The sequence below is a fragment of the Polypterus senegalus genome, chromosome 1 (genome assembly GCF_016835505.1).
Source record: "Polypterus senegalus isolate Bchr_013 chromosome 1, ASM1683550v1, whole genome shotgun sequence".
NCBI lineage: Eukaryota > Metazoa > Chordata > Cladistia > Polypteriformes > Polypteridae > Polypterus > Polypterus senegalus.
Window position 1 is genome coordinate 266,108,881 of NC_053154.1, and position 17,632 is coordinate 266,126,512.

The following is a 17,632-nucleotide window of genomic DNA, read 5'->3' on the forward strand; positions in this document are numbered from 1 at the left end:
AAGTGTGGTGGCCAATCAATGGTATCAATTCCTTCATCCTCCAGGAACTGCCTGCATACTCTCACCACATGAGGCCAGGAATTGTCGTGCACCAGGAGCCACTGTACCAGCATAGGGTCTGACAATGGATCCAAGGATTTCATCCTGATACCTAATGGCAGCCAAGGTGCCTTTGTCAAGCCTGTAGCGGTCTGTGTGACCCTCCATAGATATGCCTCCCCAGACAATCATTAACCCACCACCAAACTGCTCATGCTGAATGATGTTACAGGCAGCATAATGTTCTCCATGGCTTCTCCAGACCCTTTCACTTCTGTCACGTGCTCAGGGTGAACCTGCTCTCATCTGTAAAAAGCACAGGGCACCAGTGGTGCATCTGCCAATTCTGGTATTCTATGGTGAATGCCAATCGAGCTGCATGCTGCTGGGCAGTGAGCTCAGGGCCCATTAGAGGACATGGGGCCCTTGGGTCACCCTCATGAAGTCTTTCTGGTTGTTTGGTCAGAGACATTCAGACCAGTGGCCTGCTGGAGGTCATTTTGTAGGGCTCTGGCAGTGCTCATCCTGTTCCTCCTTGCCCAAAGGAGCAGATACTGGTCCTGCTGATGGGTTATGGACCTTCTATGGCCCTCTCCAGCTCTCCTAGAGTAACTGCTTGTCTCCTAGAATCTCCTCCATGCCCTTGAGACTGTGCAGGGTGACACAGCAAACCTTCTGGCAATGACACGTATTGATGTGCCATCTTGGAGAAGTTGGACTACCTGTGCAACCTCTGTAGGGTCCAGGTATCGCCTCATGCTACCAGTACTGACACTGACTGTAGCCAAATGCAAAACTAGTGAAGAAACAGTCAGAAAAGATGAGGAGGGAAAAATGTCAGTGGCCTCCACCTGTTAAACCATTCCTGTTTTGGGGGTCATCTCATTGTTGCCCCTCTAGTGCATCTGTTGTTAATTTCATTAACACCACAGCAGCTGAAACTGATTAACAACCCCTCTGCTACTTAACTGACCAGATTAATATCCCATAAGTTTCATTGACTTTATGCTATACTCTGATTAAAAGTGTTCCTTTAATTCTTTTCAGCAGTATATATATATATATATATATATATATATATATATATATATATATATATATATATACTGTATACATAATGTACATGCACCATTATGACTAGTGACGTATTATGCAGACATATTGCTGTGTGTGCGGTGAAGTCTTGATGCACTTCTGCTGAATATTGGTTGAAATCCGTCAGTGTTAGTGTGTCAGAGAAAGGATGCACAGCATGGTTTGTTATGACACTCAGTTTTGTTTTAATTCACTCCTTTGCTAAGACCTAAAGGGGTCCAGAGTGCATCCTATAGCTGAGCCTGCCCTTTTAATTAGGTTGTTACTTTGGTAGGCGTCTCTTGAAGTGATGTCACCAGCCCAGGACACCACAGCATGTAAACTCACCCTGGCCATTACAGAGTTATGGATGATGTGAAGGATGTCACTTCCCACATTCAAGTAATGCTGTCTCCTAATGAAACAGAGCCTGTTCTGCCCTTCTTATATAGTTCCTCTGTGTTCTGAGACCAGTCCAACCTGTCATTAATGTGGACCCCAAGTATTTGTAGGAATGGACCACCTCTACATCCACTTTCTGATTAGTGACAGACATAGAGGCTCTTTGGTACTGGCTTTCTCAAATGATTACTATTGATTCTATAATATGCCACTTGTTAATCAGCTGTTTCTTCTTTAAACAAAACAAAACAAAACAAAAAAAAGCTAAAAAAGCACCAGGAAGTAACCCTGATTTAGGTGCCAGTCCATCCCAGGGGCCATTCAAGCACACATATACCCACAGGATCAAGTTAGGATCACCAATTAATATGATACAGGAGTATGAAAGGAAATCCCAAGGAGAACATAAAAATCCTATTCAGTCATGGACCGGAACAGGATTCAAAAGCAGGACACTGCAGCCAAAAAGGAGGAGCAGTAAACACTGTGTTACTATGCCAGTCTCGACTTTACTAGTGGTTTTCATTATTTCACCTAGAAAACACAAAGTTTTGAAGTTGAATAAGACAGATAATATAGATGAACTAACCGGAGTGTTTAATCTTTGCAGCAGAGTGAACAAAACGATGAGACAGAAAAAAAAATGTACAACCTTGGTATTCCCTTTAAGAATAGTCTATGGTTACAATCCACATTCTTATCTCATTTTTAAGTATCAGCACATATTTAGAATTATTCACATGGCTATAGCCTGAATCAGCTGCTGAACACAGTGACCCAAGGGTCAGAATATTTTGGGATGTCCATTTCAAGGCAGGTTAAGTGGCCAGCTGTCAATTACACATTTTTGAAAATTTGTACATAACATATTGAATATTATCAAAAGACACATCTAAAAATAAAGACAGATTGACTGACAGATTAGTTCCAATTCCTTGATTAATGAGCTGTCTGTATCAATTATATCAGGCCTACATTTCTAAAGACGATTCAGAACATTACCAACATAAATCCCAGCTCACCCTTCATGACCCAGCCAGCCACTAGGAGTAAGCCATTAAACTCCCTCTCATTCAGGTTTTCTAACAGTCATGAGACTTACTTTCCTATTTCTTAAAGCTCTCTATCTCTCTTTGCCATTAGAATGGCCATTTTGTTGGTTTGCAGACATTCCAGTTACAGCCTGCTCCCAAATCTGGGGGTATTGGAGTAGACGTTTTGATGCCTGATGCCCTTCAAGACACAGATCTCCTTTAGTTGAAACACAAGAGACGTGGCAACTGAATTCTAACCCAAAAGTCACAAAGCTACATTCCCCGTTTCTTACAGCTCTGATCCTTTTATAAAAGAGTGTTAGGCTAAAAATTATGAAATATACATGTAACATCAAAAAAACAGGATCCCTATTGTGCATTCATGGAAATTTGACAAAGTTTAGTAAGCACGCGTCCTGTATATCAGACTCAATTTACAATGAGGGTCCCCGCTTATTCTGAAAAAACGTGTATCATATTTTAGATGTATCCAATTTCTTGATGTAGTAACTTATGCAGAAATTACCTTGTGTATGACTTGCTCATGGTATCTACATAATGTAGATGTAGTGCTGCAGAACATTTAATAACCAATCACATCTGTTCTTTGCAAAAAAAGGCAAGATCTGACAAATTAAATGTCATGTGATTGCAAAGCTCAACATATGTCAGTGCACACTGTCCAGATAGTTTAACCTAGCCACAGGCACACGATGAGAGAGATCACTTCAAGTGGAAAAGTACTGCCATCAGACAGAACGACCAGGCCAGTGTTCCAAGATTGTGAACTGCTTTTTAACAAGCCATCACTGACACGGCCAGTAATATTACTTATGCAAAATTTAGAAATTTGTGTTTAGTGGTCTGAGTCCTACATAATGCTCTGCTTGATTTTTCTTTTGTCATTGTTAGAATTCACATATGTAAGGTGCTGTCTGCAGAGTGTTGGCCTGTATCATGTAAGTGGCTGTATGGGGCTTCCTTTTTGTTCTGTGGAGTTGTTGGATCGGTGATTAGTGATAATATCGTAAAAATTTATGTGTGACAGTGGCGTAGCTCGAGTTCGTGCCACTTAGGGTTGGGCAGTGCTTCAATTTGCCACCCTCCTAAATATCTGAATATCTTAACCTATTTAAATAGAAAATTAAAATGACGTATAGACAAAAATTAAGATAAATTTTGCATAGATTTATATCTACGTTCCTATGCTCACCTATGGTCATGAGCTATGGGGTAGTGACCGAAAGAACGAGATCGCGAATATAAGCGGCTAAAATGAGTTTCCTCCACAGGGTGTCTGGGCTTTCCCTTAAAGATAAGGTGAGAAGCTCAGTCATCCGGGAGGGGCTCAGAGTAGAGCCGCTGCTCCTCCACATCGAGAGGAGTCAGATGAGGTGGCTCGGGCATCTGATCAGGATGCCTCCTGGACACCTCCCTGGCGAGGTGTTCCGGGCACGTCCAACCGGGAGGAAGCCCTGGGGAAGACCCAGGACACGCTGGAGGGACTATGTCTCCTGGCTGGCCTAGAAACGCCTCGGTATTCCCCCGGGAAAGAGCTGGAAGAAGTGGCCGGGGAGAGGGAAGTCTGGGCATCTCTGCTCAAGCTGCTGCACCCACGACCCGACCTCAGATAAGAGGGAAAGAGGATGGATGGATGAATGGATATTCATATATAGGGAAACAGCAATAATTTTTCACATATAATTATTTATAAGCATCAACTAGACAAGAATATAGCATAGACGCACTGATAAGCTGTGTTCTGATTATTAGTTTAACATAATTAAGCTGCGAAAACCGGAACCAGTATAGTGTACAAGTGATTGGTGGGGATGTTTTCAGCGCAGAGCAAGAATGCATTTGGGTTGTTAACGAAACAAAATTATAAATTAGTTGTTTATCTTCCTAGAAATTATTATTAGGGTAATGTTTATGTTTATTTTTGTTATTGCCTCATAAATTTCAACTGCTGTGTCTGATGCTGTCACAGAAGTACAGTCTGAAAATTTTTTTTGAAGCATTTGTGGATACAAATCAGAGAATTTTACTTTTTTCATTCATGACTGATATTTTTCCAAACCCTGCTGCTTACACATGAATTGTACTGAGCCTTTTGGCCAATAATGCCAGCTGCAAAAATGTGCTGCCAGGGCAGCCCACCACCTCTGCCCGCCCCGAGCTACCTCACTGATGTGTGAGTGTGAATAATATGAACAAAAATGTAACTACAGACATGAACCACTATAAGTCACCTGACCATCACTTATAGCCACCCAAAACCCCATCCAGGAATCAGTCTGCCACACGTGTTCCCTTTCCGAATTTCCAGTACTGGTTTTGGGAAAATCTACTCACCTTATAAACAACTGAAAATATAACCCATCCATTACTTTTTACTGTACTTTCTGAGACCTCAAAGCCTTAATGAGATAAGTTTGATTTATTTCCCTTTGAGGTACATGGCCTACTTATGACCTTTCAGTTCCTTGGTGCTGTGGCTGAGCACTCAAAGGTCAAAGGATTAGGAAAATGACCTGCAACTAGCACAGGACATTACTAAAAAGTAATGCCTTGATTATATGCTACACTAGTCAAAGGATCCAAGGAACTCCCCCAGGACAGAGTAACGGTGCTTTCCAGACGCTTTCACCTATAAGAACTCATCAGACAAATACCAAGAACTGTCTGGAAGTGCCATATGTCTCAGTAGATCACAGGCCAAACAGCAAAGAGCAACTGTCTATGGGCTAAAATCAATCAAGAGGCTCAGCTGGTAACTACCTGAGGTTTATGACTCCTGTAACTTTATTTAACTTTTCTTTATTCAAAGACAACAAGATGCAGACAAGTTACTTTTATACAGTAGCCTCTTATGGACTGCTCTAAGCAATGAACCTTTTTTAAATCCAAAATTTCTGATAGCTTTATTTGGCAAACAGGTTTTGTTTTATGATTATAAAGATATTTAAAATACATATTCTGTATCTCAGAGAATTTCCACATCCAAAAGAGATTACCTTCTCAGCTCGTGAAAGTGTGTTTAACACAACATGCCACAGGTTTACAGAATTAGTATTTTTACATTTTGTTTGTGTTGAATTTTATTTGTACTCTTAAGGATTCACACTAACAGTGCACACTATAGAGCTCTATAGTTGTATGTATGTATTTATTTATTTAATTACTGGGTACAAATGTGAATGTTTTCTTACCCTGTATTTCAGATGAGTGCTTATAAAGGAAGTTCATAATAATTCTACATCATTAATACGACCATTCATCCAGGTCTATCTCTACAGGTATGAGGAATTCTCTACTACCAGTGGAGGACACATCAGAGTTTTATTTATTTACTCCTGTAATTGTCTCACATCAACCACCATTTGTTAAAGCTATTAAATACCAATAAGCACACCTGCCAGTCCCATTGTACACTGTACACTTAATCTAAACCTCATAAATACTGTACTCTTAAATCAAACTGAATTGTAAAGCTGACACCAAATAGCAGCACATCCATACAATGATCCCTGTCTAATCAGTATTGACAGAGGTTCACCAGTCCCACAAACATCAGGTCGCTTCCCATTTCTTCCTAAAGTTCTCTGCCTGAGCCCTGAATCTCATGACAGGCACTGCTCATCTCCCATCTGGGATTTCCCACTGGCACAAATCAAATACTAGGAATAAATGTTCCTGAGCCCCAGCATTCCAGGTGTGACAGTTTGGGTTAATATATACATGTTCAACATTTTCACCTTTTTTCCAGGGAACAGAAAACAGGAAAAAAGATGTTGGCTTTTAATGACTCAAGAACATTTATCAGGAAAGACCATCCTGCCTACAAAACACCAGCTGTTCCAGACCTGCAGAGGCTGCTGTGGGTGCGAGGCGGAGGGAGTGGACATGTGGACCAAGTGTGGCCTAAACTCTACCTTGGAGACGCGTAAGATGATTGTTGCATAACAAATATTACACCGAAGTAGGAAATAGCAGTGACCGAGAATCCTGAGAATTCCAAAAGAAGCTATGTACACAAGATGACTGGAGGGGCTTATAACAAGACACAATGTACCCTTTCACTCTGTAATAATAAGGCAATAAGTGACCTTTGATTGAGATGCCAAGCAGCAGACACAGGGAACAGGATGATGCCAGCACTGAGAATAACTGCCATAATGAAAATAAACAACTAGAATACAAAAAATCTAAACTCTCCCAGAGGCTTCACTAACCCATCTGTCTGTTCAGAACACAGTGAACTCTCCATGACTGGCATATACAGGATATGATGAGTCATATTTCAGTTTACACTTTTGATTTATTTTATTCCGAGTTACTGTCCTAACAGTTTGTCTTTATTTAAGATAAGCTCATTTATTTACACGGTTTAATTTTGGAGAGTAAATCCAGGTTAGATGCCATATAAGGTGTGAATTAATGTCATTTAGTAAAAGCAACTAAATTTAGAAGACAAGTGGCCTCAACCTCCTGAGAGGGCCAAAAGCAAACATCTCTGGTATTGGAAAATAGTCTACAGTCTACAGGTTTACCCAAATATGACAGGGAGTTCAGTTCAGTTCCTCCCTGCGTGGCCCCATATACGTCACTTATGTGGCCCTTGCTTTAGCTGTATAAAGTCTATGCCAACAGTTGTACTCTATCCTGATCTTATGACTACCTTGCATAAAGGCATAATCCATCTATAAAATTACTAGCAAAATACCCGCGCTTCGCAGCGGAGAAGTACTGTGTTAAAGAAGTTATGAAAAAGAAAAGTAAAACATTTTAAAAATAATGTAACATGATTGTCAATGTAATTGTTTTGTGACTGTTATGAGTGTTGCTGTCATCAAGGATTTGATTATCATTATTTCTTTCAATCATGTTCGTATTTGAAGGATGTGTTGTGTTCAAGATATATTCCGTGTTTGTCAACCGTTGTAAAGATAACAGGTTTCATTCATCGAAGTGTTCACTACCCAAATCGGTACTCGTGAATCTAAGATGTTTAACAGGCATTCCAGGTATTAAGTTGTGGATTTGCCTGCGAATATTTAGCGGCAGTGTGTCTATGAACGTAATTTAAACTTAAGCTTTACATCTTGCTTTCCTATTGATATGTCTACAAAGGCTTGTTCAGCTTCAGAGGGTTGCTCCTTTCTTACTGTATCAATAAACAGCTTGTCTTCCTCTTTATCTGAGATATCACACACTGCAGGCACTGCATCTTTTGCTGCCTTCTCAATTGTGTAATGCTGACGGACGGCCTTAAATGGGCAGGCACTCAATTACGTGGGAGGCGTGACGATGAGGGATGCAACTCCGCCTCACACAGCGACCGAGCTGCAGGCTATGGCCGTATACAGTATATGTACGTAAGTAGGTTCCAGTTATGACCGTTACGCGTAGAATTTTGAAATGAAACCTGCCTAACTTTTGTAAGTAAGCTGTAAGGAATGAGCCTGCCATATTTCAGCCTTCTACCTACACGGGAAGTTGGAGAATTAATGATGAGTGAGTGAGTGAGTCAGTCAGTCAGTGAGTCAGTCAGACTGTGAGGGCTTTGCCTTTTATTAGTATAGATAAACTGCTTGTAAAGGTTTATAAACAATGCCATTCATTAAGCTTCCAGTGTGGTATAGTTATTAGGGTATTGGTCTTTAAAGCACTAGGATGCCAGTTCAGTTCCCAACATTTACTCATTCTGTTAGCCTTGGCAAGTCATGTGACCTGTGCTCCAACTGTAAAGATTTTTATATTTCAGTGTTGTCGGTAAACCTTATATAAAGTCATCAGCCAAACATATACTGTCACAATAATAATAATAATAACAATAATAAAAGATAATGGTTACTCTGCTCCTATTTGTAGCCCTTCTGTTTCCTTTACAAACAGGTAACCCATTATATTTGATTCTCTTGTGTAAATTTCAAGGCAAAACTGTAAAAGTACCTAGCGGTGATGCTCTGCTGACACACAAAACGTCATTTCTGCAAGCTGTTCAGCGAGTCTTCTTTAAATTGCCATTAGCTTACCTTATTTTCCTAAATAGAAGACATGTAGAAATGCAGACCTTAACTGCATCAGTGGCTAAGATGAACATACAATACAAAACCTTTGTCATGGTCAGCTCTACTTGATGAAGTTCAGTAACAAATGTAATCAATTACATAGAAAGAAATTTACAAGATCTTCTTTTTTTTAAGCTGGGCTGCAAAGGACAAGAGGATGCTGCAGTCACTTGGTGTCACTCATGTTCTGAATGCTGCTCATGGAAAATACAACATCTGCACTGGAGAAACCTTTTACCAAGAGATGAAAATAACCTACTTTGGAGTAGAAGCTTTCGACAGTCCTTCATTTGATATCAGCCCCTTCTTCTATTCTTCAGCTAAATTCATCAAGGAGGCTTTGAGCACCCCTGGTGGTAAGTAGATGATACCAGGCAAAAACAAAATTTTATTTATATAGTATCATTTTATAGTGGGAATTCCAGTTTTTCTCCCACATCTCAGAGAAATGCAGACTGGGTAACTGGTGTCACTAAATTGACTCCATTTGAAGTGTAAGTTTGTATGTGAGTAGGCCATGAAATGAAGTATTGGCCCCTCTAGGGTTGGTTGTTCATTCGTACTTGACACTGCATTGGAATGCACAGCTGTCAGTATACTACATCGTGTTACATATGTCATGCAACTGCCATGACAAAAAACTTTATAACACATATTACATTACATATTCAGGAGAGAAACGTCATCTGCAGCTTTGCTTCAGAAAGTTGTTTATGAACATTAAACCAAGGACTGTGCTTGTACAGACAAGACCTTGCAACGGCCCTTTACAAAGAAGACACACTCTATTTAGCCAATTGTTTCCTTTAGAACTTTGGACATTTTTAAAATATGAGTTGTTCTAATTAGCTCTGTTAATAACCTGTTGATTCATTATAGTTTGGGAAAACCTAATTTGTACATTCATTATTCTAATGGCACAAAGTTAATAGAGCTGCTCTCCATGAGGCCACAAGTATTAATAAAATGCTCTACTGAGTTAAATTGCTCAAGCGAGGGTGAAGCTCATTTCTTCCACAACATATTATGATGGAAGAACAAGCAATGACTTGCTCAGGGTCATACCATGTATCAGTGATGGGGATTCAACCAGCAATCTGGTGTTGGGAACTGGAGAAACAAACATGGCAAAAAATTGATTTTAAGCCTCTAAAAGGCTTTACTGGCCAGGCCAGACCTCTTTTGCATGCCTGGAAGGCCTCACTCATCCCAATGGGCCTTAATCCCAACTGCCTCAGGCCTAGCAGGCCTAAAAAGAATTGAAGCCTTCAAAAGAAAACTTAAAAGTCCCAAAAATATATCAAAAGCCCACAAGTAGGAGGGTCACCATAAATCTCAGCTTATGTACAAAAAGGACATCAAAATGATATGTATAAAAAGAAGGATTTATGAACAAAAAGTAGAAAATAGTAAGCAAGGCTCCACAGAGCAAAAGATGCAAAAAGGAATTTCCTAAAAGGCAATCCTAAATAAACAAACTCCTAAAACAAGAGTCCTAATAAGTCCTAAAACCCAATCCTTAAGAGAATTAGAAACTAGAAAGTCAAAAAACAAACAGCAATACCATCCATCCATCCATCTTCTAACCCACTGAATCCGAATACAGGGTCACGGGGGTCTGCTGGAGCCAATCCCAGCCAACACAGGGCACAAGGCAGGAACCAATCCTGGGCAGGGTGCCAACCCACTGCAGGACACACACAAACACACCCACACACCAAGCACACACTAGGGCCAATTTAGAAACGCCATTCCACCTAACCTGCATGTCTTTGGATTGTGGGAGGAAACCGGAGCGCCCAGAGGAAACCCACGCAGACACGGGGAGAACATGCAAACTCCACGCAGGGAGGACCCGGGAAGCGAACGCGGGTCTCCTAACTGCGAGGCAGCAGCGCTACCACTGCGCCACCGTGCAAAGACCTGAAATCCTTAAGTCTGGTGCCTTAGACCACTCGGCCATCCTGACCAAACAGCAATACTCATGACTCAAAGCAGTGTTAATTTTGTTGACGAAAAATACTCATCAATTACATTTTTTCGGTGACAAAAACGGAACAAAAACTAAATAAAAATGTGCCATTAATGACAAAAACTAAGACAAATGCTTTTAAAATCATTGTTGACAAAAATTAAAGAAAACTGAAATGTTACAGACAGACAACTAAGCAATGCGCAATGTGAAGCTCTTTGCAGATCTCTATTATAAATGACACAGTCCACCAATAAGTATCGACCTTGAATGAAGTGGATCAATTTTAAACATTTACTTGCTTGCATGTAATTGGATAACACTAGTTTGGGCCCATCACGAAATCATCACTTCAGTCAGAATCCTGCTCCACTTTGTCGGCCAACGTGATCCTTGGGCGAAAAAAGTGGTCAGACATATGCACCAACGCTGACTAAAATAAAACCCAGTGTAAGCCATGTGGAATGAAGCTCACAGGAAAGAACCCCACAAACCTGAAGAGGGGTCTAGAGGTGCGCCATCCTTAGATTCATGCCAAGGTATGTAACGTTATCTAGGTGGCGACTTGCCTGACACCAACACTGTTACCTCTGGCTCTCGTTTGCCCTGCTAATACTAACGCATCAAGTGCGTCGGTTTATTTTAGATGTGTTACTAGGGATATCACATCGATAGTAAGGCTGGTACTGCACACCTACGTGACAGCAAATATACGAATAACTTTGGATGGCACAATAATATGTGAGAAAAATGTGAGTAAAAACTAGATATGAAAATGACTGAATGGTTGTAACGATACAGCATCGTATAAACACAAGTTGAAACGATAAACAGCAGAGGTCAAGTCTGGCAATGCTGTGTGTTCAAGAATGTTAGCGTGCGATTGGGGTAAACATAGTTATTAATGGAAAAAAAAGCCAACACACAGACACACACAGGATTTTGTTATTGCCAGTTTTATCCCTTTAAAAGTTACTTAAACAAACAGATTTGTGCAGCTTTAAGAGCGCAGTCAGATGTGCTCCACCTCAGATGTGAGTTGTAACTGTGTCATGCATTTGTTATGGCAGATTAAATGACGGTCCCAATAAAGGATCTGAAGCATTGCATTCATTTCTTGATTGTAATGAGCACAGCAATACGCTTGTCCATACATCCATCTATTTTGTAACTGGGGGATACAGTTCAAGTTTGTGGGTAAAACCACCTGACACGCATCTACTTACACATACGGGCACAGTCAAAGCAATTAAAACTTGAGGAGAGTTTCAAACGAAGTGGCAATTTGGCTTGTCTACATCTTGGATGAAATGAGCTGCTCCATTTGTTAATACTAACATAAAATGTATTTAGGATTCCAGTGCTTGAAGTGCATCTCTCAATTAATAAATGTACATGTGCAGTACAGCAAAACAGCATCACTTCAGTGCTGAATATAAATCTGCAAACACTAAATATGTGTCAATCATTTGATTTTTGAGGGCAAACTGAGGTTTATATGTCCATCCATCCATTTTCTAACCCGCTGAATCCGAACACAGGGTCACGGGGGTCTGCCAGAGCCAATCCCAGCCAACACAAGGCAGGAACCAATCCTGGGCAGGGTGCCAACCCACCGCAGGACACACACAAACACACCAAGCACACACTAGGGCCAATGTAGAATCGCCAATCCACCTAACCTGCATGTCTTTGGATTGTGGGAGGAAACCGGAGCGCCCGGAGGAAACCCACGCAGACACGGGGAGAACATGCAAACTCCATGCAGGGAGGACCCGGGAAGTGAACGTGGGTCTCCTAACTGCGAGGCAGCAGCGCTACCACTGCGCCACCGTGCTGCCCGAGGTTTATATGTCTAACCCTAAAATGTGAAGAATGTAGTAAAACCACTTATGTTATATACATTTGTTTTGGTAAAATCTTACAGCAGCGTCACTAAGGCTTGTTGAGGGCCAGAAAACTGATGACAGACCAGAGCTGCCACTATCTGACCAAGATTTTTTGGAGTAAATCATTTCTACACTTACTCTTCATTTTATATTCAATAATCACTACATGTGCTATTATGCTAGTATAATAGTTTAGAGGTACAGTATATTCTCTGCATATTCATATGTGAAATGTTGACTACTTTTACTTTTAGTCGACTAAAACCGATTTACTTTCTCTCAACTAAAATTAATTTACTTTTCGTTGACTAAAGCTAGATTAAAACTAACAATAATGAAATGACTAAAATGTGACTAAAACTAAAATGCAATTTAGTCAGAAGACTATGACTAAAACTAAATCAAAATGTACTGTCATAATTAACACTGACTCTAAGGAGAACAAAATGCTTGGAAGGTGAATTCTGTTTCTGCCTTGATTATAAAGCCAGAAGGAGGACCCAGCAGCTATGACATCATTGTGGCCCCGCCTCCTGGGAAACCACCCACAAAGGACAAGGAGCACCAGCAAACTTAAAGAGACAGCACATAATTAACCATTAATAAATTCAACAGAAATAACTCAAAAATACACAACATCCAACATCTTAGCCCAGGGGTGGGCAAAGTCAGTCCTGGAGGACTTAGCCATTTAGCAACAGTGCCTGGCAGACTGCAGTCCACTGGATGTTAGTTTCATTAACAAATCCCTTTACCGCCAATCTTTATTTTTCACTTCACCATTTTAATTTTTTTTTTTTATAACAAAGCCAGAAGGACAAATACCAATTAAAAATCGATCAGGATTCCACTAACATTAAAATAGACTAAATAATTTTGTAAATATGTCCAGCATGCCCAGTGTTTGACATCCATAACTGCATTGTTTGTTTCCATCATTCAGTTTTATACCCTTATGAACTAGGATTTGAAAAAGATCACAATTGCTAATTTGTGTTGTAAAGGGCAAACTAAAGAAGACTGGTGTCAGGAAGAGCATCTAGCCATAAAAAATGTTTGCCCTAATAACCTTGAAAATTTGGGGGACAATAGTCCAACCTGCATGAACCCTGAAAACTGCTGTTAAATCGGCATAATACAATTTTAGAGTTGTAGGGCATCATAGCCTAATCCTAAAGCAATGGATGCAAGTCAGAATCCAATAAGGACAGATAGTCATTTCAGGTAGAGCATACACAGTCATAAAAACAATTTACCAATTATACCAACACACTCATCTTTATCATGCAACATGAAAACTGTAGTACTTGGAGAAAACAGAAACTGGTTGGGATTCAGAATCACAGACGGAACAACATAATGCCCAAAAATCCCCCACCTGTCATTTACATTTTTGTCCTGTGTCACTTGATGATGTCCTTGCTGCCATCTCAACAGGGTTCTTGGTAGGTGCCATGGGCTAGTGAACGTCTAATGAAATTCCTGTCAAAAGAAGACCAGGTTTTTCTTGCTGGAGGAAAAGTACAATGTGTCTGCAGTCTTGGAAATCATTGCAATAATTCAATATTTACTTTAGGACAGAATGGCCAGAAAATCCATGGTCACCTATACAGCTATACAAATAGAGAAAAGAACACAGGAGGAAAAATAAACTTTAGATAGAGGAGGATAACACTGAACAAGCAGCTGAAACTGAAAGTGTCTGTTTCTTAAAGCAACAGTAAAAATAAACTTTCAGTTCATCTTTGCAATCATATCTAAACTACAATATGTCCAGTAGTCACTGCAAATTAGCTAGCAGCAGAGCTTTACTTAGAATACTGTCATCAATTCTCATTGGGATTCATTTCTGGTAAATGGTAAGGACACTGCATGAAGTTTAATTCACTGTCATGTACCATGAACCATCCCACCACTCCACGCTTTGGTGACATGAAAATTACCCGAATGAAAGAGTCCATCTGTGAGCAGACTGCCCCAAAGTGGTGCACGTAATCAATAATATACTCAATAATCGAACACTGATCTTCTTACAGGAAAGTACTCGATGTGTGCCAGAAAAGGACCCCACTCACTATTACATTACCAGCCTGCAGTGTTGACATTCAGCAGGACGGCTCCTTCTTGTAAACTAGTGTGAGCAAAGATTCATTGGACTGGACAAGGTTTTATTTTCTCTGTACTCCACTGTAACACCATCTTATTCTACATTAATAGGAGCTAGAATTCAGTAGGTTCATCAGCTGCCATTTCCCATCTGTAACAAGATACAACTAACTTGATCTGCCCCTTTCAACAGTACACTTGTACTTAGCCACAGGTGAATAACTGTAAGCCATGAGTTACTTTTGTACAAGACATGTCAGTTAATTCTTGTTGAGATTGGGCAGAAGGTAGCGACTGTGACGGTGAGGGATAGTTCCATGTTCCTGTAGCATCCAGGAGTCTCTTGAACCTGGCACCGTCTGTACAGTAACTGAGATGAGCTGGACAGATGAGGACACATGCACAGTAGCAAGGGGTAGGTGCAAAAAGGTGCCAAAGTGCTTTTATTGAAAACAACCAAAAACAAAAGGTGCCAAAGTGCTTTTATTAAAAACAATCAAAAATAGTGTCCAAAAGCTCTAAAAATAAACTATCCATAAAATAACCATGAATGTGGAGGTTAAAATTCAAATAAACAAATCCATAAAAACAAGGTTAAAACATGGCAAGAATCTTTTTCTCTAAAAATCACAGTCCCTGGTGCTTCCCTTTATAGTAAAACTGAATTCTCTCCGAGTTACCCTGCTTGAGTCTCGCAGCACAGAGACATCAATGAACAGGCGCAGACAACCTTCTGATCTGCTCATGTCCCCGTCACCTATCCCATGATGATCTATGGGGCTCCACCGATCCTCCACCCCTTCGACTCTCACTGCCATCTCCGGCCTTGCGGAGGAGTAGTCCGGAGTATTGTTGTTGATCCTGCTCCCCCTGCAACCCCCTGAGTGCCAGCCACACGCTCCTCTCCCGGGGCTCCATTGCTGTCCGCCTGCTTCCTTCTGTCTAGCACCGTCTCTCTCTAGCTCCTGCCCTTCTTCTCCATCAGTTAACCTCCGTGCTTTCTTTCATTTCCATCTTTTCTTTGCTCCTTATCTTTCTCCCTTTCATCCTGTGCAGGCTCCTTTTATCCTCTGCTGCCTAACTAGGAACAGGTGCAAGGAGCCGCCCCCTCCGTGGCACCATTGAGGGGCCTGACCGATCCACCTGCCACCACACGAGTGTGCAGTGCAGTCGGCCAGGTACCCCAAATAACCACAGAGCAAAACACACTTAGGCACATCTGGCACCTCCACCTTCTTGGGGTGCAATTATTTATGTAAAAAAGACCACCAACTGTTGAAGTGCAGAACCGCTCTACCACAGTGACAAGGAAACAAACAAATTGACGGTTTGGAACAAGACAACAAAAAAGACCACAGGGACTTGACCTCATATTAAGAGTGCAGATGGCTGTGTGTTGGAGTCCTCATAAGTGAAACTGCGTAGACAATGAGACTACAGTTGAGACGTTAAAGGTAACAGTATAAAATGAATCATCATTATGTCACTGGCTCCATTACCCTCTGTTGTCCCTTTGCTTAAATATGCTGTTCCGAGAATAAAACCACAATCATTTGCTTCATTGTTTCCCTGTCAGGGTGACGTGCTGAACTGTGCAAACAACTAGATCACTGCCACCCACTACCCAGAACCACAACCAATTATTCCTTGAATTCTTTGAAATTATTTAGGGAGAAAAAGCGTACAAAGCTCAGAAAACCCAGGGGATGGCGTCAGGAACAGGACTTGGAGGGGCGGCCATTTCAGTTCCTCACTGTCCCTTGTTGTCTGCTCATGTTGAAAACAAACACTCTTTTTTTTGGAAGCAAGGAGACATATGCTGCCTACAATTTACAAGTTCCCAGCAAAAATCTGGATTATGCTCTGCTTACTTTAGTAACATGTAGCCTATAGTCTTGCTTGCAGAAAGAATTTGTTTACTTCTCCACAATTATTAACATAAGATCAAATAAACCGTTGAGCGCTGCTAATGCGTTGAGCCCCAGGAGTAAGCAAGAATGTAATTGAATTTGTTAGCAATTTAAAATTCTTTTCTTGAGGATACTCTGGCAAGATGTAGAATTAAATAACTTGTTTTTAGTTCCCTTGCTGAAGGGTAACAAAACTGGGGGGTGGAGAGGGGCGTAAAGGTGGAAATAAAGAAATGGTATCAGTTAATTATATAAGATGTAAAGTGAAAAAAAAATCAGCCACAGCCAGGGTCTTTGCTCTTTAGTCCTTTCCCTCATGAATTACATTGCTATATGGTGTTTGTGTTATCTGTTCTGAGATTCTTCAATAAAGAGAGGTGAACTGACTAGCTTTTGGTTTCAATCGGGTCTATAGTCTTGGTGCAGGCTGGATCATTCACAAAATGAGCATCACATCCCTTAGCATTTTAGGGAACGCCTATGCTGGGATGCTGGAATTCAGACATGGTAGCGTCTCGGCTTCAAGTAGAAGAGTGTAGACTGCATCTGAGCCACAAAACAGTAAGCCTTTGGTGCTGCATAGATATTTAAGGAGCTTGCCAGTTCTATGTTTCATGGACCGAGGTGACCTGTGGTAGGAGTTGTGTTTATACTGTTAATGGTGTGCAAACTGTATGTCTAACTCCACTTGGGCCTGTCTATCTATCTAAAATTTGACAATAATTGCACGTACAGTGCATCCGGAAAGTATTCACAGCGCATCACTTTTTCCATATTTTGTTATGTTACAGCCTTATTCCGAAATGGATTAAATTAATTTTTTTCCTCAGAATTCTACACACAACACCCCATAATGACAACATGAAAAAGTTTACTTGAGGTTTTTGCAAATTTATGAAAAATAAAAAAACTGATAAATCACATGTACATAAGTATTCACAGCCTTTGCTCAATACTTTGCCGATGCACCTTTGGCATTACAGCCTCAAGTCTTTTTGAATATGATGCCACAAGCTTGGCACACCTATCCTTGGCCAGTTTCGCCCATTCCTCTTTGCAGCACCTCTCAAGATCCATCAGGTTGGATGGGAAGCGTCGGTGCACAGCCATTTTAAGATCTCTCCAGAGATGT

General features: G+C 40.8%; 2 protein-coding genes across 2 annotated transcripts in view; both read left to right on the top strand.

Moving 5' to 3' along the window:
• LOC120514549 overlaps positions 1–17,632 on the top strand; it is a 107,827-nt gene that overhangs the window by 70,173 nt on the left and 20,022 nt on the right. Inside the window, exons 7-9 of the mRNA XM_039735023.1 lie at positions 5,776–5,848; positions 6,319–6,495; positions 8,759–8,979. Coding sequence (XP_039590957.1) covers positions 5,776–5,848; positions 6,319–6,495; positions 8,759–8,979 — 471 coding nt within the window. The remainder of the gene's footprint in view (positions 1–5,775; positions 5,849–6,318; positions 6,496–8,758; positions 8,980–17,632) is intronic.
• dusp13a (dual specificity phosphatase 13a) overlaps positions 8,903–17,632 on the top strand; it is a 91,398-nt gene continuing 82,668 nt past the window's right edge. Inside the window, exon 1 of the mRNA XM_039773466.1 lies at positions 8,903–8,979. The gene's annotated coding sequence lies outside the window, so the exon portion shown is untranslated. The remainder of the gene's footprint in view (positions 8,980–17,632) is intronic.